Raw genomic sequence first — 25,835 nt, 5'->3', positions numbered from 1 at the left:
TTGGCATTAAGACCAGACCTCGGTGCCACCGTTAGGCTGACGTGTTTTCACCCTGTGTTATTCTCTCCAGGCCGAGCGGAGCCAGCTGAGGTCGGAGGCCAGGTGCTGTGATGCAGGGCTAGGCGCAGGGTCCGGGCGAAGATACAGGGGAGGTGAGGTGGAGAGGTGGCCCCTCTAGGTGAGAGTGTGGAGGTGTGAGCGTTGATGTGAAAAGGTGTGGGCAAGTGTGAGAGGACGAGCAAGTGCAGGCCAGCCCCCGCGTGGGAGCAGACAGTGATGGAAGGTTCTGGGCCTGTGCTTGCTGCAGTGACAAAAGTGCTCTCTATCTGTGCCGTCCAGTACGGTCGCCACTAGCCGCAGGTGGCTATCGAGTGCCTGACATGTGAATAGTGCCACTGAAGGACTCAATTTAAAACTTTTTTTTAATTTCTTTTTTTTAAATGGAGGTACTCGGGATTGAACCCAGGACCTTGTGCATGCTAAGCATGCCCTCTACCTAGGGGAGCTATACCCATTTCCCTAAATTTTAAATTTTATTGTAATTTATCTTATTAGCTACTCGTAGCTATTGGCGAAGGTGCTGGGCAGCAAAGCTCTAGCTAAAGCAGTGACTACGCTGCACACTGCATGTGTGCAAATCTACTGGTGGGCACGCGCATGTGCAGGCAGTGTGTGCACACGCACGTGTGAGGGCACACGAGGGGACGACGCACGTCAGGGCAGGAGTGGTGGCAGAGCCCCGCTGTGCGGCCCTCCCAGTGTCACATGATGCGGGGCCAGATTGTGGTTCCAGTGTGTACGCCGGACAGGAGGGGAGGGGGACAAAGGGGCCATTGTATCACACTCCCCACTGAAGCCCTCCTCTCCCCTGACATCACTGCTGCCCTAAATACAGCTGCCCACGCCCGCTCCCCCAGACCCGCTGCCCGCTCGGAGGCGCCGCGCGGCCTCCCCACCCTGCTCTGCTGGCTCATTGTTGCCTTCTCTCTGAGAGGACGGGCCACATCCTTGTAGCTGATTTTTCAGTCAAATCCAGATGGATAATTCTAGAAAAGGAGGAGACTTCATTTGGAATTGTTTTTTACTTTTGCTGCTTTTTCAGAAGCCTGGGTCTCTTGTGGCAGGAGCCCAACTCCTGGCAGGATTTTCTAGAACCGAAATTTGGTGGCTTTTCCCTCTTTTTTTTTTTTTTTTTTCCAACTCCTTAACCCTCAACTTCCCAGGTGCCTCCAAGACCTTCTTAGACAGAGCTGGGTGAGGTTGAGAGGGGTTTCTAGCTGGAGTGAGGGAGCCTCAGGTGAGGGGGCATGCAGGGCCGGGTGGGGCTGAGTGGGGGCACGTGAGAACATGGGGCTCTCAGAGACAAGGCCACGAGTGTGGGAGTCTGTGTGGTGAGCGAGGTGGGTCTGCCTCAGTTGTCCTGTGACTACGCACCCACCCAGGAGCAAACACGTCTGTGTTCAGAGGGGCCCTGCACATGAGTGGGTGTTTGGGGTGGGCAGGATCTGTGCATGTGGAGACAGCTTACACACACACACACACACACACCCGCAGCCGGAGAGATGCTCTCTGAGCTGTGAGAATGCGTGTGTCTAGGCATTTGGGCCGTATGTGCATGTAGGCAGGACAGAGGGCACCAGAGGGTCTGTGTGATAAGGATGAAGGGACAGATAGAGCAGGGAGGAGTGAGGGGAGAGGAGGAGGAGCTGCGTGCTGGAGGAGGCCACCATCCTGAACTCCAGGGCCGCTGGGACCCCGGTGATGCTGAGCAGCTCTGTTGCTGCATCCATTTCCTGGTCTGAGAAATGTCCACGGACCAGGAGACAAGACCCGGGAAGAAGGATGGCCCTTGTTTCGGAGGGTAATCAGGCCCTTACATACACAGAGAGTCCAACGCTTTGCAGAAGATGCGCACGGCAAGGCCGGGAGGAAGGTGAGTTTGTGCACTTGGGTGCTGGAGAGAGCGGGGTTTTCTCTGCATAAAACAGTGGAGGAAAAGGAAGATGGGGTGGGGTGGGGACCAAAGCACATTTTAGAACAAGGAGATCACATATTCAAGTGTGAGATGACTTCACTGCTGTGAGGCAAACCCTTCTCGTTCCTCAGGTCTTCGGAAAACCCTGACACATGCAGAGGCCTGGTGTGAGTGGGTGTTCTGGAAGCGGGCTGAGTTCTGGGTTTGGATCAATCTGCAGTGGAGATAGAGGAAGGAAAATGAAACCAGCACTGCTCAAGAAAAATATATTGTGAGCCACGTATGTAAGTTTTCATTTTCTAGCAGCAATATTAAAAAATTAAAAGAAACAGGAGATACTAATTTTAATAAGATATTTTTACTGACTCCAATATCCCCAACTATTATCATTTCATCACCACATTTGCAGCACATCTCAATTTGGAACCTACATGTCAAGTGCTCAGCAGCCACAGGAGGCCAGTAGCTGCCATACCTGACAGAGCAGGATGGAACAGCAGATCAGAGCCGAGGACCAGGTGAATTTCAGCCTCCACTTGCAGAATGGAAACTGAGCTCATTTAATTGGAATCTTAGGGGACAGGGAAACCTCATGAACCTCTGGTTTTGGGGTGACCATGGGAGTGCTTGTATGTATTAAAGTCTCCATTCTTGTGAGCTGCCAGTTGCCAGGCGCTCTCCTGGTCCTCTCAAATTCTCACAGAAGCCCCAAGACAGTTATAATTAATGTCTATGAGTAAACTGTCAGAGCCATGATCGGAGCCCTGCTCACTATGACTCCAAATCCCAACAGATACATCAAGGGAGCTCTCTGTGAAACGTGTGTACACGTGTCTCAAGAATAAAGGAGAAGAGTCCACGGGGGGCTGAGGCTAGCTGTAGGGGTGCCCTGTGTCCCCACTTCTGGCCGAGGGCCTCCTCACCAACTTGAGGTGGTGAGGAAATGTCTAGAGTCAGGCCATGCATGAGGGCTGGGTCTAGGATGCAGGTGGACACACGGGGTCATGTGGGCAGTGTGGTTGTGGCACTTGGAGGGGACAGAGGAGTGAGGTCAAATGTCAGGATGGAGGGGACAGCTGCTATTTGTTCTCGGTTGTGAGGGGCTGGGGTGTGGCTGCCAGATGGAATGCTGCCCCTCGGGGAGTAGACGGGGAGCTGAGTGTGTCCACACCGTCCCCACGTGCTGCCAGGCGCAGTGGGGCGGGTGTCTGTGCCCGGGCACAGCCCGCTGTCCTCCGCAGTCACGCCATCCTCCCAGCTCCTTGTCTGGGCCACTTCCTCCCCGGCCGGCAGCCAGGCTCCCGTGTGCTCCTGTAGCTGAGCTGGGAGGGAGGCGCTGCCAATATCCCAAGGCAAAGTCCAAAGCGGGGCTGGCCTCGGACTTTCCCATCTTTGGCCGGCATGGGAAGAGCACAGAGGTCCAAGGTGGGAGCACGAGACAGGGAGACGGGAGCCCCCGCTTCACAAGGACAAGGATCAAACAGGAGCCACCCCAGACAGCGGGCTGACTGCACGGAGCCTCCAATCAGAGCAGACTCGGTGCAGGTCCTGGTTTTGGCCAGACGAGGGGCCCCCAGGAAAGGAAGAAATTGTGAATGGGAGGTCAGAGGCACTCTCCTGTCAGAGAGCCCGTGTGGTAGGGGGTGGTTACCTAAAGAGCCCTTCAGTCAACAAATGTTTATTGAGCACATGCACCGCTTGGCGGAGCCTCCTCCTGCCTCCACGGATGCTCTGGGATTAACTAACGGACTAGCGGGTGGAGAGTGGCCATCGAGGTGGGGAGAGGACCCAGAAGATGATAGTGGAAGCTTTAGCAATGGCCTTGCTCACCCGTTTTGCCCAGAGAGGAGGTCAAGTTCCTTAAGGGCTCTGAGCAGCCCAGCCCTGTTGGCCTCTCCTTCCTGAGCGCCTACCACATGCAGGCACTGCGCCCACTGGGGGCACACAGAATCTTGCCCCCTTGGAGCTTACATTCCCGAGCTGAGGCTGACCCCAAGGAGGCACCCATACAAAGCACATCCTCAGAGAGCAAGGAGGCTGTGCGGGGTGCCCTGGAGGCCAGGCCGGAGGGGGCTCTCTGAGGACCTGCCATTTGGGTCTGCACTGCACTCATTGGGGAGTCATGTGGACATGGAGGGGCCTGGGGTTCCCAGCAGAGGGAACAACAGGAGCAAAGGCCCTGCAACAAGGGTGTGTTAGGAGGTAGTGTGGCTGGAGCAGGCAAGTGGAGGGAAGGAGGGGATGAGGTCAGAGGGATGGACCGGGTCTGTACCAAGAGTGTGGTGTCAAGGGAAAGCGCTGGAGGGTTGAGGGCAGAGAGGCGAGACTCCCTGACTGTTCCTTTTAAAGGATGGGCCTGACTGCTGCTGGAGACGAGACTGAAGGAGCAGGGAGGAGGCAGGGAGGCCACAGGGAGGCTGTTGTGCAGGTCCGGGAGCAAGATCCTGGTGCTGGCCTGGGAAGGTCATTGTGGAGACCATGAGAAGTGGATGGATTCAGTACAAAGGTAAGGATTCTGGAAAGTGAGACAAAGGGGAGGAGGTCCACAGGCAACCTGGGGCCCTCATGACTCCTCGCCTATACATTTCTGAACAATGGGATGCCATATTCAGAAACTCAGCCCTCCTCAGGGTCCTTGGCCCTGGGGACACCACCATTAGACTGTGGGCTGCTCCGGCCCCTTTGGCCTCCCCTCAGCCCCAAGGCTGGGCCTTTGCCTCCAGGTGAGGGAAAACTCTGGTCCATGCCCCCCCCCGCACCCCCAACCCCCACCATGGGGAGAAGGGATAATTGAGCGTCAGCGCCAGGTCAGTGGGGAGGGTCCAGGCCTAGTGTGAGGAGTCAGAAAGGGATTGAGAGGCCCCCTCCTTAACTATGGCCCCTCTGGGGCTTAGTCTCTGGCCTGTCCTCCCAAGGGAGTATCAGCATTGAGACTGAGTGTGCCCTTGGGGGAGGGGCAGAGCCAGCCTGTGCTGGTGGTGGCCACCTGGGGAAAACAAGCTGTGGCTGCTTCCTGGCCAGCCGAGCTCTCCAGGGCTCACATGGGGCCAAGCTAAGCCGGTGACATTAAGCTCAACAAGGATTGCAGGCTGTGCAGTGTCCTGTGGACCTTGGCCCTGTCCATGAGGAGCCCACCAAGCTTGGACATTCGGAGTCCTGAATCCCAACCCTGTCTCCATATCACCCTACACAGCTTACAAAGGGGCTCCCCCTCCAGGGGATCTGGAGCCTGGATCTCCTGCTTCCAGAACCCCTCAGCCCTCCAGAAGGCAGCGTGGAGGTGGAGGTGCATCTCTTCCCATCCCCCTACCTGCCCCAGCCTTGAGATGGAGGCCACCTTATTCCCAGAAATGAGGCTGACATCTCCCTGCGGACCCACCTGTGCAGGCCCCTCAGTGCTGGTCCAGGATGAGGGGCACCTGGGCGCTGTCCACCTGGGGGGGCAGCCGCTCACCGGTGCGCACGTTGAACATAGGCAGGGTGGAGAGTGGCCGGGGTACGTCTCGGCTAGCTGCCATCTGTCGCAGCTCCTCTGTGTTCCCTCGAATGGTGCAGTGGTGGACCATCTGGATGCTGTGGGCACAGGGCCAGCAGTCATCAGCTCTGGGAGGCAGCCCCTACTTGGGGCCCAGCTTGGCACTACCTCGGAGCCACCCTAGTCTTCCCCACCTGCGATGTGGGGGAAGATGCACACACATGATGGGTGGGGAAGGACAAACAAAGTTCTATGGTGCCAGCTCAGTGTCCAGTGACTAAGGCATGGGATCTGGGTGCAGACAGCCTGGATTCAAAGCTGGATGTCCTTTGCAAGTTGCTTAACCAGTCTGTGCCTCAGTTTCCTCAACTGTAAAATGGGTATAATAATAAAACCTACTTCCTAGGGTTGTTGTTGAGAGTAAATGAGAAAATGCAGGCTGAGTGTTTAGAAGAGTGCCTGGCACATGGTAAGAGTTCCTGAGCTACTAAGACTTGAATAGATACCCACAGAGGATATGTATTTCCAGAGGCCATTGCTTGCTGGGCTTTATCTTGTTTTTATATTCTGATGACCTCCTGGGTCCCTTCTAGCAATCGGTTCCCTCTTCTAATACTCTCTCCTCACCCTGAGCATCCCTTCCCTCCCCACCACCCCCATCGCAGTCGGGCCGACCTACTTCCTCCACCTTTTCCTAGCCTTTGCCGGAGCTCTTTCCTGCAAGGCTTTGACTGCTTATCTTTCGGATCCTCAGACCCGTGTTCCGCTCCCGTTGTACCTTGCCCTTCTCCTGCCCTGCCCCAGGCTGCCCCCAGCATTGCCCAGCTCAGGATACTAAGTCTTCCTCCCTGTATGTGTTTCACACCAAGGCTCCTTGAAGTGGAACCAGGCCCCGCCCTGGAAACCCCAGCAGCTCCCAAATGCACCGACCACCACACCCATTAGGGAGTCTTTCCTGAGCTCTAGCTTGAGTTTCTCCTAAGAAGGCTGAGCCTCATTCTCATGGGACATTCCCATGGGCTTGCTTTCTGCTGTCCAGAGGCAACTTTGGTTCGTTCTGAGAAGGAGGGTTTAAGCATGGTTAAGCATGAGGATCAGCTTTGGGTTTGAATGTGAGTTCCACAGCTTACTGGCTGTGGGACCTTGTGTAAGTTCCTTAACCTCTCTGTGCCACCATTTCCTCCACTGTCATGCAGTTGTTGTATGAATTAAATGAGTTCATACAGGAAAAACATTTACAAGTCTACCGGTCAGCACGCAGCAAATGGTAGTTATTATTATTATTATTATGGGGAAACTTCAGTTGCTATTAATATCGTGGGTGTTGTTTTATTTTAGTGTGATTACTGCTGAACTTGGCCTCCAGGAGAGGGATATGTTCAAATCCTTTCACATGAAACCACCCACATTTTGGGGCTCAGCCTGGAAATGTTTTTTTTAGACAACCTGGTTGCTGGGTCAGGCAGACGGCACAGACTTTTCAGTACAAACCATAAGAACTGGTTTTCTTAAAGGGGTGTGTGTGGGGGGGTCTCCCAGGCAGGGCGGAAGCAATCATGCTTAGCACTGGATTACTGATCAGGTTGGGGAAGGAAGATAATCCCCACCCATGTCCAAGTCTCAAGTAGTGGGCACAGACTCCAGCTAGAGCCTGAAAGATTAGACAGGAAAGACTTTTTAGCTTCCTGCTGAATGAGCCACACTCCTCCCAGGGGAGTAGGACCAAGTACTTCCTGGAACAGCAGGAGGAGGTGGAGTCATCCTCTTAAGGCTAGGGGAGGGTCAAGATGAGCTATTGAGTCTGGAATTTGGCAAACTGAGTTGTCCAAAACACAATTTTCCATTCCCAGGCAAGGGGAGGCTGAGAGGGAAAGGGGGCGAGAAGAGTATGGAAGCAGAGGCAGCCAGACAGGTATGCTCCCCTGGTGGGGGTGGGGGTAGTTCAAGGGCCCCTTCCCACCCCCAGCCCCACATCTGGGTCTCATTACTCTGGCAACACACACAGGTGGAAAAATGTTTTGGGGACGTTTTTCCAGAGCAGGAGAAGAAGCCAGACCCACAGTGCCTTCCTCTATAGTCCTTCCACATCAGCACTTGGGCAGACAAATGGACAGGCAGGCATTTCTACACATGCACACGCACATGCACACGCACACACACACACGCACGCACGCGCGCAGGCACCCACAGCCATGCCTCAGGCACACAGATCCCAGGGGCGGGTCTTTGAGCTGGAGGATGTTCTGACCACTAAAATCTGACATAGGCAAAAAACAGGGAGCAGAATCACAATTTGTGGATACTTTGGAAAATAGCAGGCCTTGAGAAAGCTAAAAAAAGAAAAAAGAATTGGATTTTGTAGAAATAAATCAACAGAAAATCCAAACCAACAAGGGCTAATATCGCACATGGTAAAATTGGTTATTGATTCAAAATTGATAGAGGAAGCAGATTTTCCTGACACCATCAGAGCTAGAAAATTGCCCCAGGAAAGCTAGACGTGGTGGAAATAGCTGGTCAGAAGAGAACACCCACAACGGCAGAAGATAAAATTGATCAAATTTGGCTCAGGCCAAAAAAATTAAGCCTTGTAAAATTTACATAGAAAAATCACTGATCCCAATGGGGGGAAAAATCTACCAAATAAAAATGAAAATAGAAAAAAAAAAAAGCAAATCCTTTTCATTGCTTTGTATCAATGTTGACTGAGGAATTAAATCAACTTGGATAGATCAAGGAACTACATTTCTGTTCACTTTGGAAATTTTAGTCCCCATAAAAGTTCATAAATGTCGGTGTAATTCTGATTCTAAAAATGTTTGCACTTCTTAACCCAGTGGGTTGAGATGGTGGGGTCAAAACGGCGGGTTTAAAACTGAGGTTATTGGCCCAGGAAAAATTCGGCCCCTATGAGTGCCTATCTTCAGATCGATAATGTGTGGCACAGAAAAACCTGTACATTAAGACATCTGGTCTCATTTACTGTTAATAGTGATAAGCCTACTCTTCCTTCTTAAACTTTTTCTAATTTCTTGGTAAAGTTTGTGTCTTCCAGGTTGCAACAGTCTCACATCCGATGATGGCTACGTGAGGATTCTAGCCCATATTGCCCTCTGATGCAAAAACAAAAGGCTGTCCTGCCCCTGGGGCCCCTAGGTTAGTCATTCAGAGATTTTTACTCCCTGATAAGCAGGGGCAACGCTCCTACTCAGCCCAGAAGTAGCACCCGCATAAGATTTTGGGAGTAAAATCTCTGAGGGGGTGGAATGAGACAGGAGGGAAAGAAGCAGGGCACAGCCATTCAAGGAATGACACAGCAATAAACACCAAAATGGTGGAAGATTCAACCCCTCAGTGAGCCTTGAGGCTCAATATGGTGGGAGATTTGACTTCTCATAGACCTTGAGCTTCATTATATGCTCATTGTAATATATCCTGGTAAATGGCACTACCACAGGCACTATGACAGCTCAAAGGCTAACCGTGAAAGGTCAAAGAGTGGGCAGTGGCCAAATTCCTGGGAATCCCAGCCCCTTCCCCAGGGTGGTTAGAATGATCTTCCCACTTGTTAGCATATGAAGCTACTGAGCCCATAAAAACTGGCAACACCATGACACGTGGCAGCCTCTCTCGGTCCCTCAGCTTCAGAGATGGCCCGTACTCTGTCTATGGAGTGTGTATCTACTTTTACTTTAACCTGAGCACCCAACCCCAACACCTCATGGCCTTTCTCTTGCCTTCTGAAACAGCCTACACTCTATGCAGTATGTATCTCTCTAAATAAATCTACCTTTACTCAAAAAAAAAAAAAAAAAAAAAAAACTGGGAGTATCAGAACACCCTTAAATCAGCTGGCAGGCACACACACACCATGTGGGTCCACCCACAGGCTCACTCAGCCACAGCCCTTCTTCTCAGGCTGCCTGTCATGTCAGATGCCCACACTACCAGGCATCTCTGTCTGCTCCTCCCTGGAGGGAACAATGAGGCCACTGTGACCCTCACAGGATTCTGATGGCCTCACATTGTCCTCCTGAGGTCACCACAGAGATAACCTCACCACCCCCTGCACCTGAGGCACAAGTCTGCTGAGGCCAGCGTGGGTGAGCATCCCTGGTCCTCCTTCTGGCTGCCCAGGGCAAGGCTCGGGCCAGAGCCCTACAAGGAAGCCTCTAAGGGCACCAGGACTTGGGACACACCTAAGCCACCGAGGAGCAACCCAGTAGAGACTTCCAGCCACCATCCTGGAGGTCCTCACACCCAGTTCCCTTCATCTGCCCCAGGAAGAGATGCAGAAAGACACTTCACTGCCGCTCCCATCTGCACCCTTGGCCTCCAACAGTGTCCTGGGTGCTGGCCAGCAGGCCAGCATGTCGGGGCTCCCTGGCAAAAGCAAGGCTGGGCACCGTGCCTACACCAAAGCCCACCGGAAGCCCAGCATATCCAAGGTGATCCTGGGGATTGTGGCGGAAAAGGGGGCGCGCAATCGCGTCTCCCTGGCCACTCTGAAGAAGGCCATTGCCACCAGGGGCTACAACATGACACGCAACGCCTGGCGTTTCAAGCGAGTGCTCAGGGGCTTAGTGGACAAGGGCATGCTCAAGCAAGTGACAGGCAAGGGGGCCTCGGCCTCCTTCCTCATGGTCAAAAAGAACGCCTCCAAGTTCAGGCTCAAGGCTAAGAGACTGCAGCGGCGGCGGCAGCCTGGACAGCGCCAGCCTGGGCAGCGCCGGTTGCTCAGGGGCTCCAAACAGGGCCACAAGCGGCTCATCAAGGGTGTTCGCAGGATGGCCAAATGCCGCCGCAGTTAACCAGGCAGGCTGGGCAAGCAGGCCGGGGTTCCAGGCCTGCCATGGGCTCAGTGTGGTGCGAATAAAAGGAGCCTGACTTATTTCACACCTGCTTCCTGTAATCTCTGGGGTTCAGGGGAGGTGGGGAGACAAAGAGGTATGGGGGCACAGAGGAGAGGTAAGGCTATGGGGGGGTGGAACCTGGGCAAAATACAGGTGAGATGGAAGTAAGGCCAGGGGGAGGGCTGGAGCAATTGAAAGCATCCATAGACATTAGCTCATTCAACTACATCCGCTTGCAGGTGAAGAAACTGAGGCCAGAAAGGTTCACAGAAATTGCAAGGCAGAACGCGGCCTAGAACCCCCATGTGTCTGACTCACCTGGAAGTGTAGTTATGTGGTTGTGTACGAATGTGTGTGTGTGTGTGCGTGTGTGTGCTGGAAACCTCTTAAGTTGCTTCTCAAACCCTTCACCCCAGGGTAGCAGCAGATCCCTGAAGCCTGGCTCTCCTGTTTCACATTAGATTCTTCCATGGAGACCAGAAAATGAGAACGCCAAGTCAGGATAGGTTAAGCCAGCACCCAGCCAGCTCAGGGCTAGAGCTCACAGGTCAAGGATGGTCCCCATCATTCCAGAGTAATCTGGTTTGTTTGTGCTGCTCAGGGAAGTCAGAGGGTCCAGCTTGATAACCCAGGGGAGCTCCCACCCAGCCCCCAGATTTTCATACTCACTCAGAGGTGGCTTGATCTCTCTTCAGCCTGTGGGAAAGCAAAGGAGAGGATTAGCTATTATCCACAACCCCTCCTGGGGCCAGGCCAGGCCAGGAGCTCCTCACTCCTTTCCTCCCTGAGGGGTCTGGGTCCCCAGACAGCACAAGTGCCACAAGAAGTCCCACCAATGTGAGCACCAGCCCCAGTGCCCTCCCTGCCCTCAGCTCCCCACACTCACCGTCCTTCCCGCCGGCAGCACATGACATAGGCCAGCAGCAGGGTAAGCAGCAGAGCCACCAGCAGGGGCACCAGGAGGGTGATCAGTGCATCGGTCAGGAAGTCTCGGGCTGTGGCCTCGGTGGGAGGGCAGAAGAACAGGTCGTGCTCCAGAATGCCATCGCCTGGAGTGGGTACCTCGTCTACAGGCTCTGGAACTGATTTATCCACCTGCTCAGAGAGCCCAGGGCTGAGCCAGGGGTGGATGGCTGGACACGGAGACTCCCAGGGCACAGGGCAGGAGTTCTGGGGCCACCCTACCCTGTGCAACCACAGGGATTCCTCCTGCCTGGCCTCCCCCAGCTCTTGTGACCAAGCAGGACTAGGAGCCAGGAGAGAAATCCGAGGAGACGGTACAATGGTTAGGGCACAGCTCTTGAGTCCAACTGCGTGGGTTTGAATTCTGTTTCGGGCAAGTGCTGTGATGCAATGACTTTGAAGTGTCTCGGTTTCCTCACCTGTAAAGTCAGATGCTAATAGTGGTACCTACCTCCCGGGGCGGTTGTGAAGATAAAATCTGTTGATTGCATAGTGCCTAGCACAGAGCAAGTGCTCAAGAATGTGGATTACCAGTCCCCGTAATGTTGGTCAAGTCTCAGGAAAGGTTCCTAGGCCTGGGAATAGGATCTCTAGGAGCCCTAACCACCTCAGCTCAGGATCCCAAAGAGCAATAATGAGCATCTTTGGTTTCTAACACGGGGGTGAGAACTGTCGGTTCCTTATTGCAGGTCGATTTGCTAGGTGACACCTCAGAGGAAAAAACAGAGCTGTCACACAGAGGTCTTTGGTGGAGAAAGGGATTCAGAAGTGCCCCGTGAGAGCGACTGTTCTGGCTCTTGGTTTGGGCACTTCTGGGGCTCCAGGAGCTACAGTGATCCCTCGTCCAGATCATGGATTCTGTCGCCCTCTTGTGGAAGAAGGTAGAACTTCAGGGTGTGTGTGTGTGTGTGTGTGTGTGTGTGTGTGTGTGTCTAACTGAGAAACAACTTAAGAGAAACAGAGATGGGAGAGTAAGGTGGGATGCAGGAGACCATGATGCCATGCCCCACCCCACCCCTGGAGCTAGGGTCCCTTCTCACCAGGGACACATTGCACCAGTCAACGCGGAAGTGAGGTGCCAAGGTGTCATAGCAGGACAGAAGAGGAGGCTGGCCCTGGGCACAGCGAGCGTGGCTGTCAGGGGATGCCACCATCTTCAGGCAGGTGGAGAAGGGTGAGGCAGAGCCCACCTTGATGTACACCCTGGGCCCAGATAGAAACCACCATCAGCAAATTGGAGGGTATCACTGGGCACTGGAGATTTGGGGATTACGACCACTCCGAGATCTGGGGTTATGATGAGAGTACACAGAGCACTTCAGTCTTCTGGTGGCCTTGTCCCCGCCAGGAAAGAACAAGGATGGATATTTCATGTCCTAATGGGCACAAGGAAGTGCAGAGTTCAGGGTAACTAGGGTTTGGGCCCAGGAAGGACAAGAGATGAGAGGGTGACCAGAAGAAAGGAGACAGTGTCATGATGCTGCAAAGTGAAGATGGGCATGGTGAGCATGAAAAAAGGTGGGTAAAGCCCCACTTGGAAATTAGGGAGACCCATGTTCTATGCCAACCACCCAGACAAAAGACAAGCTGCCCTCTCCTCCTCCAGGAAGCCTTCCTGGGTTGCATGCCTACCCTTCTTTGCGGCCCTCGATAGGAAGGGGAACTCGGCCCCCACGGTCCAAGGCAGAGGTGATGTTGAGCAGCTGGAGCTCCCCAGGCTCCCAGAGCCCTCTCAGGGCTGTGAGGAAACGGCTGGCAGGTGTTGAGGGCAGCACCTCCTCCACATCATGGCTGTGCACCAGGAACTCAGCCTGGTATGGCAGCAGGGGGCCTGGGAGGGCCAAGTGGGTGCCTGAGGCTGCACCCATCCCCCAGCTCTGCCCCCAGCCCTGCATGGATCCTTCTCAAGCCCTCCCAACGTAAGCTCCTCCCTGTATCCCCTCAGCTCCCTTCCTTCCTCCTCAATACCCCACACATCACAAGCCTCAAAAGCTCTTCCCCTACACCCACAGCCTCAACGACTTGCCCAAAGCCCCATAGCCTATCAGCAGAGCAGCCAAGAATACAGCTCCAGAGTCTTTCCAGGATGCCCTGCCCCTCCCCAGTACTCCAAAATCTCCCCTTCTACACCCCTTTCCAGGGGAGAGCCTCCAAGACTGGCATTGGTGGGGTGGGGCAGGGCTGGTGGTACCTTCTGGATCCCCAATCAATAGCACCAGACTCTGCTGGGTGGTGTCGAAGCTGTCCCGATTGTAGGCTGTGACCTGGAGGATGGGGTAGAGGGCTGAGAGCCAGGGTTAGGGGAGAAACGTGGTACAGCTGGGCAGGCAGGAGAGGACGGAGATACCGCCCCAAATTAAAGGCACGTGACTTATGTCAATGAATGAACACTGGATCCCTGCTGCAAGCGGCACAGCCCACCAGGGTCCCTGTTGGTACCTCGATGACCTGGCGTCCACGATCTTCTGGGGTGGCGGTGCCGTAGAGGAAGCCAGGGTGATGGGGGCTTCGCTGGGTGTAGCGGAGCCACCGGGGCAGGTCTGGGTGTCCCTGGAGGTGGGCATGGTAGGTGACAGGGACAGAGGGTGGGACAGCTGGTGGAAGGAAGGAGAGAAGGTTGGAGACACGACGAGGGCCTTCTCCAGACCTGGACCAGGCACCCCTACCCACCCTGGCGCCCCTCAGGCCCCTCTCACCGACATGCTCAGCAAGGCGCAGGAAGGCCTCATGGTCCAGGGTGTGTACAAAGACGCGGCCCACAAGCGGGTGCAGGGTGGTCTCCTGGGCCTCGGTGCCCACCAGCCCTGCCAGGAGACCTGTGGAAACTCATGAGCCCCAAACGTAAAAACCAACCTCAGTCCTGGCCAGGGAATGAGCTCGCCTTGTCTACCCAGCCCCTGGCGTCCCCGAGGGACAGGAGAAATGTGAGCGAGGAGGCAGATGGCTTTGCTGGATCCCAGCAAGGATGCGGTGGGGTCCTGGCTGTGCCACACACTTTAATCAGTGACAAGACCCAGACTTTGGTTTGGTTTTGATTCATGGAAGCCCCTTCACTCCTCATGTTAGGCCCTCAGTCGGGGGTCACAGTGGGAAGGGACTGATGTCTGGCTGAGAGGGGTGTGTGTCTGAGTGTGCGTGTGCGTGTGCGTGTGCGTGTGTGTATTAAGAGCACTTGGAAAAGAACCCATGCTGTCTGGAGGTTGGAGAGAGTGGAGTTGGGGGAGGGAGGGCAGGACCCTTGGAGGTGGCAGGTAGCCATTCTGGGGCTCCCCCACAACATATAGGGGGAATAGGGCCCACACTAGAGGCGGGTAGGAACTGAGTGAAGGGGATCCCCCGGGAGAGGACCTGCCCCAACAGCCCCCACACATTCCCAGGGCCAAATTTAGCCTGGACCCAGAAAGAAGCCAGCCCAGCCAGCCCATTAAAGGGCCCACGACGCTCTGGCCTGTGCGGTTAGGCCCGGCTGGGCCTAGGACACCCCACCCCTCAGAGCTCCCAGCCTTAGTTCCCGGGAGCTCCCACCGGCTGTGGAATTTACACCCCAAAGTCCTTCTGGTCCTGGCCTCACCCCCACCCCTGACTCCTCCCCTGAGGAACTTCCCACACCCCCATCCCGGGCCTCTGCCCTGAAGAAGATCCCAACTTGCCTACAAGGAGAGGAATCCAGATTAGCGTGGCTGCCATGGCTGCCCCAGCCCGGCCCTGCCCTGTGAGTGACAGAGACAGGAGCCGGGGGCAGGGAGGAGGGAGGGACGGGAAGGTGTCCCAGAGCAGCTGAGCTGGCTTCAGCCAGCGGGGCCCTCCCCCTCCCCACCCAGAGCAGGCACTAAATCTAGGGTGGCTACCCTCCTCGTGTGACAAGGTCCATCTAATCATCCCCTCCTGGGGGCCAGAGTCTATCTCTCAACCACCAACCTGACTGCCTTGATCCCCTCTTAGAGCCCGAATGGCTCCCATTGTCCTGAATTCCCCACCTGTTGAAGGCTTGCAGGCCCCTCCTGTACCGGGCCATCCGGTCTAGAATCCCTCCGCCTTCTACTCTCCTCACCTACCCCCCCATACACACACACACACACACACACACACACACATGCGCGCGCGCACACACTACCCCAGGCTTCTGCCCAGCCTCACTCTGCTGCCCACAAACTAATACTCTCTCCTGAGTCCACACACCTTTGCACAAGCAGGTCCCTCTGCCTGAAGTTCCCTTCTAGCCTGCACCCAACCAGCAAACTTCCATTCACCTTTCAGGACTCAGCACAGGCCTCCTCTCCTCTCTGAAGCCTGTTTGGCCTCCCTTCCTCCCCTAGGCCGGGACCCCCTTAAGCCCCTGTGCACAGCCCAATCACACAGTGTTTCAGGGCGGACTGGGATCTTACCATCCTTTTATCCCTGGACCTGCCACAGGGCCCGGCAACTAGCAGGTGTAGGGGGCAAGGCGATGGCTTCCTTAAGAGCACATGAGGGTGCCCATTCACCCAGCCCAGTCCTCAGACCAGGCACTCCAGCACTTGCCCCTGGTCTGGGGAGAGAGCCCTGGGTGGGACCAGCCAGGTCAAGACAGGGGAGTAAAGGAGGTGACCCAGGCCTGCAGGCTTACAGCCCTGGATGTGAATCCCACCTTGACCCCTCACTGGAGAATGTGGCCTTGAAAAAAATCCATCAGCCTCTCTGTTTCCACAACTACAAAGGGGCGAGAATAATGCTGGCCTCTTGGTGTCTTCCTGAGGAATCCACAAAATCATGAATCCAGTACATATTTACAAAGTATCTACTATGTCCCAGGCACTGAAGGGGCAGTGATGAGCGGCCTCTGCCCCGGGGGAGCTGCCCCGTTTGGTATTATGCTGAAGGTTTTACATATAGTAACTCATCCCATCCCCACAGCAGTTCCATGAAGCAGGTATTATCTTTGTCCCCATTTTCCAGATGAGAAGCGGCATAAAGGGTGTGTAACTTCCCCGAGGCCACCTGACAGACAGCTGAATGCATGGCAAGCTCTTAGCATGGTGCTTGACTCAACCCAGGGTCCTGCCAATGTCCTGGTGGCGGTCAGGGTGGGGGTCAGGGGGAGCACCACTGCCCCCTCCTCCCTGCATCTGCCAAAGGATCTCAGTCCAGGTGTGAAGGAGGCAGGGCATCCTTCTTTCTCTGGGCTTCCCATTCAGAGCAGGCAGGGGGGCACTCTCCCCAAATGTCCTGAGAAGGAGGCAGGGGACCATGTGTCCCAAAACTCTTGGTGCCTGTGCAGGCATTCTTCCTGGGCCTTGAGACAAAAGGGATTGCCACCTCACCCCTGCAACCAAATGCCCCAGGCAAGGACATCAGGGACCTGCCCTGAATGGGCCTGAGGAGGAAGGGGTTGGCCTGCAGACTGGGGTGACCAGTGGGCAGGTTACTCAATCCTTGTCCCTTCCTCCCTCCCCACCTGGCCATCCCTTCCGTCGTGGATAGCCAGCAGATTCCAGAGTCAGTGGCCGCTCAGGCTCTCAGACAGAGCGAGGTACGTCCCAGAGTCACCTTGGCACCTTTCTGCCTTCTCAGAGGTGGAGGGCAAGAGGAAGAAAGAGTCTGAGGTAGAGGATAGTCAGAGGGCTCTGGGGGAGCAGGCCGAGGTGCCAGAGCCTGGCCACCTGCCCAGGCCTCAGCCCCTCCCTGGTTCCATGTGACTCCCCTCCCTCTCCTGGCTGCTATTTTTACAGCCACCCACTGGCACCCTCAGCCTCAGTATTGCCCAAACCCAGTGGCCACCAGGCCCGCCAAGGCCAGCCTTCCTTACTGACCCGTCTCCCCCTCCCCAAAACCAGGAGAACCAGGGACTCTGCCAGGAGCCAACCAGAAGTCCCCTGAAAGTCTCCTCAGGTCCACCAGAGGACCGCCCCACCTCCAAGCTGTCTGGATTGCAACCTGCTGCTGGAACCCTCAGGACCTTCTGTTCCTTGAGGCCTGGGGATAGGGAGGGGGAGGTCATGGGTATTTTTTAAACCTTATTTTGGAAAATGTAAGATAAAACTAAAGTATACAAAATAATACAATAAGCCTCCATATATCTGTCACCCAGCTTCAACAAGGATCAACTCACAGTCTTGTTTCATCTGCACCCCTCCCAATTCCCCCCCAGTTAATTTCCTCAATATTTCATTGTGAATCTATGAAAGATAATGACTTTTTTTTAACATAATCACAATCAATATACCCAATCACATGATTTTACCTTAAGGGTAATAATAATTCCTTAATATCTGAGCTATAGTGTTCAAATTTCCAATTTCTCATAAATGTTTTATTTCTTTTTGCAGTGTATTTGTTTGAATAAGGATCCAAATAAGATGTACACATTGCAATTGATAGGTCCTTTTGAAATCTCTTTAAATCTATAGATTCGTCCTCCAACTAACTCTCTCTCTCTCTTTCCTTGGGGTAACCATGTAATTTGCTGTATAGTTTTCCAGTCTGGATTTTGCTGATGGCATCTCTACGGTGTTCTTTAACATGTTCCTCTGAGTGCTGTACTTCTTGCAAATTGTATTTCCTGTACATTGTTATTTCTCATAAATTGTAGTTGGATCAAGAGCCATATCAGGTGTAGGTTCCATTTTCTTTGGCAAGACCACTTCGTAGGTGGTCATAGGAGCCCATCTTGAGGTCCTGATTTGGTCCTACCCAGCTGGAGCATCCATCTGGGAGAAGAGGGGGGTCAGTTCTGCATCTCAGTCTCTCAGCCTTGTCTCTACGAGCCCAGTCCAGGTTCTAATGCCTCTACTTCACTTCTGCTACCCCAGCCCTGACCTCAGCTAGTTGATTCTCTGTCTCTACTGCTTTGCCATCCGCACCTGTCTCCCCAGGTTTCTGCCTCATCTTGGCCCATCAGTGTCTCAGTTTAATACTTTAAGTTCTTTGTCCTTTTCTCTCCCCATCTCAATGAATGTTTACTGAATAAATGAATGATTGATTGAATAATATATCATCTTCCCAACTCTGGCTCATTCCACTCCCATCTCTATGAACCCGTCTCTTGATCTCTAAGGGCCATATTTTCTTCATCTGCATCTAAAACGGAGGATTAGATGTCGTCAAGAGGGACAAAGGAAAGAGATTCTCGTCATTTTTATCTGATTGTCGCATCTGCCTCCCAGACTCCACCCACATCCTTCTCCTGCATCCTCTTCGCCGCCCCCAGCCCTACAACAAAGGGTGCGATCTGTCAATCTGCCACGAGAGGGCGCGTTCGCCGGCTCCAGCCCTAACTTGCGCCTGCGCAATATTGGGCCGGAGCCGTGTAACCAGTCCGGATGGCCCCAGAGCGCCCCGCCCAGGGCAGGGATACGCGTCAGAGGTCCTTGCTGAGCGCGACAGTAGAGAAGGCGACGGAGGAGGGGACTCACAGCCTCTAGCTCTGCCTCATCCTCCCGTTCCGAGTCCAGAGGATGTTCTTCCAAACAAGGAGGAGAAGCCGCATGGAGGCAGGGGGCTGGACACAATGCCGTCTTCCCCACCCTCCCTGTCATCTGTATCATCCCTCCGACTTGCGAGGATATTTTCATCTTTCCCTACCCCCACGACATTTGGGGGCACCAGCCTGAGGACCTAAGTATACCCAGAATCATCCTCCTCTTTTTATTGGTGAACTTCAGTCCTCAAAGGGGTTCCTTGAGCCTCATTAGGGCCCAAAGCTATCCATCATGGGTCTGAGAATGCCAGAGACCATCCCTGGCCAAACTTTTCAGCTTACAGGAGAAACTGGGAAGGGGAAGGACTGTCAGAGGTCCCACAGCACAGTATTCTGCACAGCTCCATCTCTGGACTTGGAGCCCAGGGCCCTTCCTATCCAGACACTCCCTCTGTGTAAAGTGGAGGCAATAAGGATCATCGATGAGATAATGGAAGCAAAAGTGCTTTGTAAACTGTAAAGCTCTAGAGAAAGTAAGGGGTCTTTTATTTATTTATAACTGACAGTGCAAGGCAATAGCTGCCTAGGGCCAGCCCAGTGGCACAGCCTGTGAGCCAGGAGAAGTCAGATGCAGCAGCCACCATTCAATGACAGAGGATTAGGAAAAAGAAAAGAAACAAAATCACTGACTTTTTTTGTGGATGGTGTGAGTACTTATATAGAAAGCCCCCAAAATCCCATAGGCATGTTGTCAGAGTTATTAAGAGAGATCAGCGAGGTTGTTGGGCAAAGTTTAACATCCAAATTTAAAGAAAATACAAAATTCAACCGTATGTCTACACATGAGCAATCGTTTATTAGAAACTGCAATATCTTTTTAAAAAGAAATGATTTACAATAAAATGAAAACTGTACAGAGCCCAGAAAAAAACTTAGAAAAGTTATTAAAAGATATTTGTGAAGAAAAACTATATGCTATAAAACTATAAAAACTATAGGCTATAAAAGGAATAAATCGAGAAATGGAGAGATGTGTTAAGATCAAGAATGAGAAGCCTCAGTGTCACGAAGACGATTCTCTCCATAAAAATCTATCAATTCTATGCAAGTGCACTAAATATTCCAACAGGATTTTTTCAGAGAACTAGGCAAACTGATTCTAAAATTCATGTGGAAGAACAGAGGACTAATAAGAGACCAGACGATTCTGAAAAAGAATTAGCCCCTAACAGATACCAAGACTTATTTGGAAGCGATAGTAATTAAAACAGTGTGGTCTTGGTGCTTGGCTAGACAAAGAGATCGATAGAATAAAGTGCCCAGAAACAGATCCAGGCATATGTGGGAATTTGATTTATGATGGCAGTGGCATTGCAACTCAGTGAGCGAGAAGAGACAATTCAAAAAAAAAAAGTTCTGTGACAATTGACTTCTCATATAAACAGTCTTTTTTTTTTTTTTTTTTTTTTTTGGTGTGAGGAGGAGGTAATTAGGTTTATTTATTTATTTAATGGAGGTACTGGGGATTGAACCTAGGACCTTGTGCATGCTAGGCACACACTCTACAACTGAGCTACACTTCCCCCCTTCGTATAAGCAATCTTCACATCAGCCATAAATATGAATTTCAGCTGGATTAAAGACCTAAAAGTAAAAAACAAAATTTTAAAACATTTAGAAGAAAAGATAGGAGAGGTCAGGGTAGGAAACGTTTTCATAGATGAATGACATAAGTCACAAAAGATTGAATGATTTTACTACATTAAAAAAATCGCTTTCTTCTATGAAAATGACATTACAAATGAAGTTAAAAGACAAGCAGCAGCCTGGGTGACAATATTGGCAGCACATGAAACAGATAAAAGGTTAGTATCCAGGGTATATAAACACCTCCTACAAGTCAATAAAAAAAAGCACAGAACTTTTGAGTGCCACCCTAGATGGTATTCTTTCCCTTCCTCCTTGTTACTAGAACCCTGATTCAGTAATCAAGGATCAAGGCTTTGGGTGAGGCTGGACCTTCCCCATTCCCAAAGGGGTAACAGTGATTGGTCTAAATATAGCAGGATAATACGGTTCCTCTAATCAATGATTGTTTTAGGTGTGGACATAAATGCAATTCTGTCCAGTGAGACCAAAAGGGAGATCTCCTGCGGGGTCTTTAGGAAAAAGACACTGAGAAGAAAGCATCCACTTTCTTCTGCCTCTGGACATTGTTGTCTGCCTGAGCTGCCCGGAGCCATCTTGCACCATGAGGGGGCCCGTCTTGGAGGCAAGTCAACATGATGAGGATGGTGTTACGGAAAGATAGAAAGAACCTCTTCCTCAGTGTCACAGTCGAGCCTCTGAATGAACCAAACCTAGAACTCCTTGTTATGTGAGATAATAAAATTCCTAACCACTTCTAGTTGGGCTCTCTGTATCAACAGCTGCAGTGGACATGAGCATAAGCAATTCACAAGGAGGAAACCCAGATGGCCAATGAACAAGATATGATGTTCCATCTCAGAGGCAGGGAATGCAGAGTCAAATGAGAGACTACTTCACACCCATCAGACTGGCAAAAATAGGAAGTCTAACAAGAGCAGATGTTGGCAAGAATGTGGTTAGACAGGACATCTTGTACAAATGCTGGTGGCAGGAGCGTAAAGTGGTTCAGGACCGCTAGAGAGCAGCCCGGCAGCGCCAGCCCAGTAGGCAGGGTGCCTGCCCTGCAGCTGTGGCTTCCTGCTCCGAGGTGTACACTCCAGAGATGGGTTCAGACAAGCACAGGGGTGTTCACTGCAGCCCTGCTTATAACAGCAAAACAAAAACAACGCCAAGGCCTGTCAGTAGAGGAACTGATAAGCTGTGGCTTATTCACATGATGAAATAGTAAACAGAAGTTTAGATGAATGAACCAAAGCTATATGTATCAGTGTGGCTCCATTTGTGAAAAGCGTATCAAGTGAAAAAAGACACAGAATGATACCCACCCGTTGGATGGTCATTATACACATTTTAACAGTACAGAAAGCATTACTATATGCTGCTTTGTGAATACTTAAGTATGTAAGGAAAATATGAAATTATGCGCTAGTCTTAAAAGGGAAGGACATTCTGACCTATGCCACAACATGAATGAATCTTGAGGACATTATGCTAAGCAAAATAAGCCAGTCACAAAAGGACAAATACGGTATGTTTCCATTTATATGACATACCTAGAATGGTCAAATTCATAGAGACAGGAAGTAGAATGGTAGTTGCCAGGGGCTGGGGGTATGGAGGAATGAGGAGTTTTTGTTTAATGGGTAGAGAGTTTCAGTTTGGGAAGATGAAACAGTTGCAGAGATGGATAATCACGATGGTTGCAAAGCAGTGTGAATGTCCTTAATGTTAACAAACTGCACACTTTGAATGGTCAAAACAGGAAATTTTGTGTTATGTGTGTTTAACAATTAAAAATGGTAATTAAAAAATTATGGGCTATAAAGCATGCATTCTCAGTTGGTGAGAGTGGGTAGGGCGGGCAGCGGGACTGCAGAGAAAGACAAAGTGGCTTCAACTCCAAACTCTCCTGTTTCTTTTACATAAAAAAACCTGAAGCAAACATGACCCAATGATAGCATTTGTAAATTCTCTTTGTTATGTGATTCTCTGAACTTTTTGTATTTTTAAAGAAACTTTTCAAACTAGAAGTAAAAAAAAAAAAAAGTGTATATATATACATATATATATTTTCCCCTGAAAGAAGAGTTCTTTAAAGTAGAACTGCCCAGAAATGGCAAGATTTGTCACCCCAGCTCTCACCCCCAAGGCCACCTGAAGTGCATGGAGTTGACTAGGGGAGACTAGGGAGCTGGCTTTCCTTGCAGAGGCTCCTCCTGTGCCAGGTGCACGCCCGCCTGGCCGAGCCTGGTGGAGCGTCCAGGGCCAGGATGCTCTCTCCCCTGACCTGGGAAGGTGAGGCAAAGGCTGATGGAGGAGGCTGACTCTGACAGCCAGTCTCTTCCTTGGGCACCCACTGCAGATCCACAGAGCAGATGAAAAATAGAAACCATCATCAAAACACAGGGATGTGTAATAATAGCAGCTGCAGCAGGCAGGAGAAAGAGTTCTTCGAATCTGCTGATGACAAAATTATATTGCCCAATCTTTCCGGTTTTTTTTTTTTCTTTGACCTCCCTGGCTCTCCCATGGCTATGGCTGTCTGCTTTGCAAAATACATATTTACAAGCCCTCCAAGCCTGGCTAAATATAGGCTTTCTTTTAAAGCAACTGATGATTTGGAGAAATCTCTCCTCTGTCCTACCCATTCCCCGCCCTCCAACACACACACACACACACACACACACACACACACACACACACCCCGACTCCTTCTTGGTCTCCCTCCTGAATCCCCAAGATGTATTTGAACTTTCCAACTAGCACTAGAGCGAAGGGTGAAGGGTGAATGAAAGAAAGGGGGTCAGAGCAGAGGGATCCAGGCAAGGCAGTCTCCCAGCTATGGGAGGACCCCAAGGGACCTCTCTCCCTGCAGGGGCAATGGGGGACTTGAGACACTAAGAGGAGGGAATGAAAAACCCTTTGGGAGGTAGAGAAGAAAGGTCACCTTCATTCCCAAAATATTTGGAGGAGCTACAGGCAGGGGGTGCTTATGTGTCAGAATTTCATATAATGGACCTTAAAAGGAAACCAGAGGTCCAAAAGTCCAAGAAAGACACACATAGAGATGCAAGAGATGCAAGTACTGGTGCCCATAATTCAGCCATACTTCCCCTCGCATGCACACGTGTGTTAAAGATATACCCACATGTGTTAAAGATATACATGTAATCAGTAACAGCCAGCTCACCAAGCTCCTACTTCGTGCCAGCAGCTGTTCTAAACGCTTTATGTATTTAAAACTTGCTTAATTCTCACAGCACTGTGAAGTTGGTCTATTATCTCCATTTGACAGATGAAGAAAATTTGTTGAAGTCCCTTAACTGGGAAAGGCAGGCTGGAGATTCTAACAAAGATGTTTTAACGTCAAAACCCATGTTCTGCTCTGTTCCACAGAGTTGGGGACACCCAGGATCGTCCATGGTCAGGAGACACACTCAGACATTCAAGTTTGAGCAATTTGAGATAACTGAGGCTTAGGGAGTAGAAATGACTAGCCCAAGGTCACCCAGCAAAAGGGTGGAGCTCAGATTCAATTCAGACCTTGTGAACCCTGGTCTCATTCCTCCCAAACTGGGTAAGTCACTTCCCACTGTCTCAGTTTCCTCATTCCCCCTGGGAAGGGGTCAGCCAAAGGCCAGGGAAGGCCCTCCAACACTGACATCCTGGCTTTGAGTTCTTCTGTATATGTAAGCATGTACACTCATGCACGCCTTCCCAGCACCCTCGGATCAGCCCAAATCCCTGGCACAGGTGACCGACCAGATGAAGGAGAGTGATTGGGGCAGGGACCACTGGCTCACCACAAAACGGCCAAAGAGCAGGGTTTAGGCCAGCCTCTGCTCAGCTAGGCCAGCCTCTGCTCAGATGACCCTGGCCATGGAAACACCACTTCAGACGCTGAGTCTCAAGGCCCCAGGGCTGGGAAGAGAAGCCAGCCTTGGCGCCCAGCCCGGGCCTGAGCCCAGGGCGCTGAGGGCTTGGGATATATCACAAATCAGGTCTCTCTCTGCCTTCATCACCCGTCTTTGCAGTTAACACCTGGTGTTTAAAACTTGCAAGCCTTAAGGGACAGTCTCAGAGGGCCCTCATCAGATTTAGGGGTAGGTGGGAAAACAGAGAGAGGCTTTATCAGGAAGATGGCTGGGGGTGGATTATCTCTCCCTGTAGAAGCCTCCAGCCTTTTTAGCAAAAACTGGGAAAGGCACACACCCTGTCTTCTGTGTTCCAGCCACTTTCTCCTCAGTTTACGGAAATGGATTTGTCCAAGGTCACACAGCTAGTGGTGGAGCCAGGATTTGAATTCTGGCAGCCTGGCTCCCGGGCCAACTGTGGGGACCACTCTACCCTCTATTCCATGGCAGAGGTAAGGAAGGAACTACCATTCAAAAACACCAGGCAACTCTACAAAGGACAATGAAGAGAGAAAGATTGCCCCAGGGCACTGAGCTAGGAGGGTGAGGATCACAGCCTAAGGAATGAAAATTAGGTTCACACTCATCAGTTTGGGTGTAACCCTCCCACAAGTAACCACCCTCCTCACCCTCCTTGCAGGTGGGATCGCTACCTCAGCAAGGACTGGACTGGATGGAGGGGAGGAGGTAACACCCCATTCCCCATGCCTCTCACGGGCCAGCCGGCTTGGCGCCAGACCCCAGGGGAAGGAGTGACGGTAAAGCACTCATTGCTCCATTAAAGCTTCTTCAGGAATCCTGGCTGGGGGTGTCACGGAGCTAACCAGGAGCCCTGGAAATAATGATCCCACTCATTAGCCTCAGTCACCCAAGCTCTGGGCTGGCTCTGACCCTCCTGCATCCCAAAGCACTTAAAAGGGGTTTCACTCTTGGAAGTCTCTGGACAAGGGAAACCCAAACATCCCAGTAATTCTAGTTCACTCCAAGCTGCTGCTTGGAGACGTTGTTGGGGGTTGGGGGTGGGGGTTGGGGTGGGTGAGGGGTAGGGTCTCTAGGCCTGACAGTTGGTTCTCAGCTCCTCTCATCCTTAGAAGCTGGCTTCCTCACCTGGCCTGAAGCGTGGGCACAGACCCCTTGGGCTGGGACCAGTTAAGATGACTCACTGAAGGGTGTGGGAGATTCTGGGCAGAACACCCAGGGGCCTGCACCCTCCCTCAGTCCACACAAGAGCTTCTGAGGACACTCTGCTCAACCTCCCAACCCCTAACTAGGTGAGACTTGTCTCACCCAACTTCCACAGTGAGGCGGGGGGGGGGGGGGCTGTTGGGGGAGGGGTTCAAGTCCCAGATTTGAGCTTGGAAATCCAAGTCCCAAAGCTCCTGCCCAGAACCCAAATGTCCCTCTCCCTTAGCCTCAGAATTGCCAACCTCAAGACCCAGTCCTGTGGTTCCTGGCCCCTCCTTGTCCCAATATTCAGGGTTCCCAGGCGGCTTCCCACACCCCATCCCCCACACTCTTTTGCACGTGCTAACCAGTTTATATCCCACAAAACCCACGCACACCCCTACAGTGGAGGTGAGAGGATTTCTTTTCGACAGCCCTTCTAGGC

At 52.1% G+C, this 25,835-nt stretch overlaps 2 protein-coding genes across 4 annotated transcripts; one reads left to right on the top strand and one right to left on the bottom strand.

Moving 5' to 3' along the window:
- Positions 1-1,063: 1,063 nt before the first annotated feature.
- On the bottom strand, positions 1,064-15,033 carry SGCA (sarcoglycan alpha). 3 transcript variants are annotated; one of them, XM_006174942.3, is made up of 10 exons: positions 14,917-15,033; positions 13,963-14,082; positions 13,706-13,860; positions 13,458-13,530; positions 12,899-13,097; positions 12,307-12,469; positions 11,190-11,398; positions 10,973-10,999; positions 5,355-5,548; positions 1,064-2,189 (listed from the first exon to the last, which is right to left on the bottom strand). In XM_006174942.3, the coding sequence occupies exons 1-9, from the start codon at positions 14,951-14,953 to the stop codon at positions 5,368-5,370; spliced, it is 1,164 nt and encodes a 387-aa protein (XP_006175004.2). In that variant the 5' UTR covers positions 14,954-15,033; the 3' UTR covers positions 1,064-2,189; positions 5,355-5,367. The 3 variants fall into 3 exon arrangements, with proteins under 3 accessions (XP_006175004.2, XP_032313676.1, XP_014406303.2); XM_032457785.1 differs by having other exon boundaries at positions 11,190-11,305; XM_014550817.2 differs by lacking the exon at positions 1,064-2,189 and adding an exon at positions 3,638-4,490.
- Positions 6,957-10,346, top strand: LOC106728475 (spermatid-specific linker histone H1-like protein). The gene is made up of 3 exons (XM_014550818.2): positions 6,957-7,362; positions 8,492-8,606; positions 9,734-10,346. Exon 3 carries the CDS (start codon positions 9,740-9,742, stop codon positions 10,259-10,261), a length of 522 nt encoding a protein of 173 aa, XP_014406304.1. The 5' UTR covers positions 6,957-7,362; positions 8,492-8,606; positions 9,734-9,739; the 3' UTR covers positions 10,262-10,346.
- Positions 15,034-25,835: the final 10,802 nt, after the last annotated feature.

The sequence above is a fragment of the Camelus ferus genome, chromosome 16, assembly GCF_009834535.1.
Source record: "Camelus ferus isolate YT-003-E chromosome 16, BCGSAC_Cfer_1.0, whole genome shotgun sequence".
NCBI classification, from domain to species: domain Eukaryota; kingdom Metazoa; phylum Chordata; class Mammalia; order Artiodactyla; family Camelidae; genus Camelus; species Camelus ferus.
The sequence above is the reverse complement of the archived record's forward strand: the minus strand, read 5'-3'. Positions and strand labels throughout refer to the sequence as shown.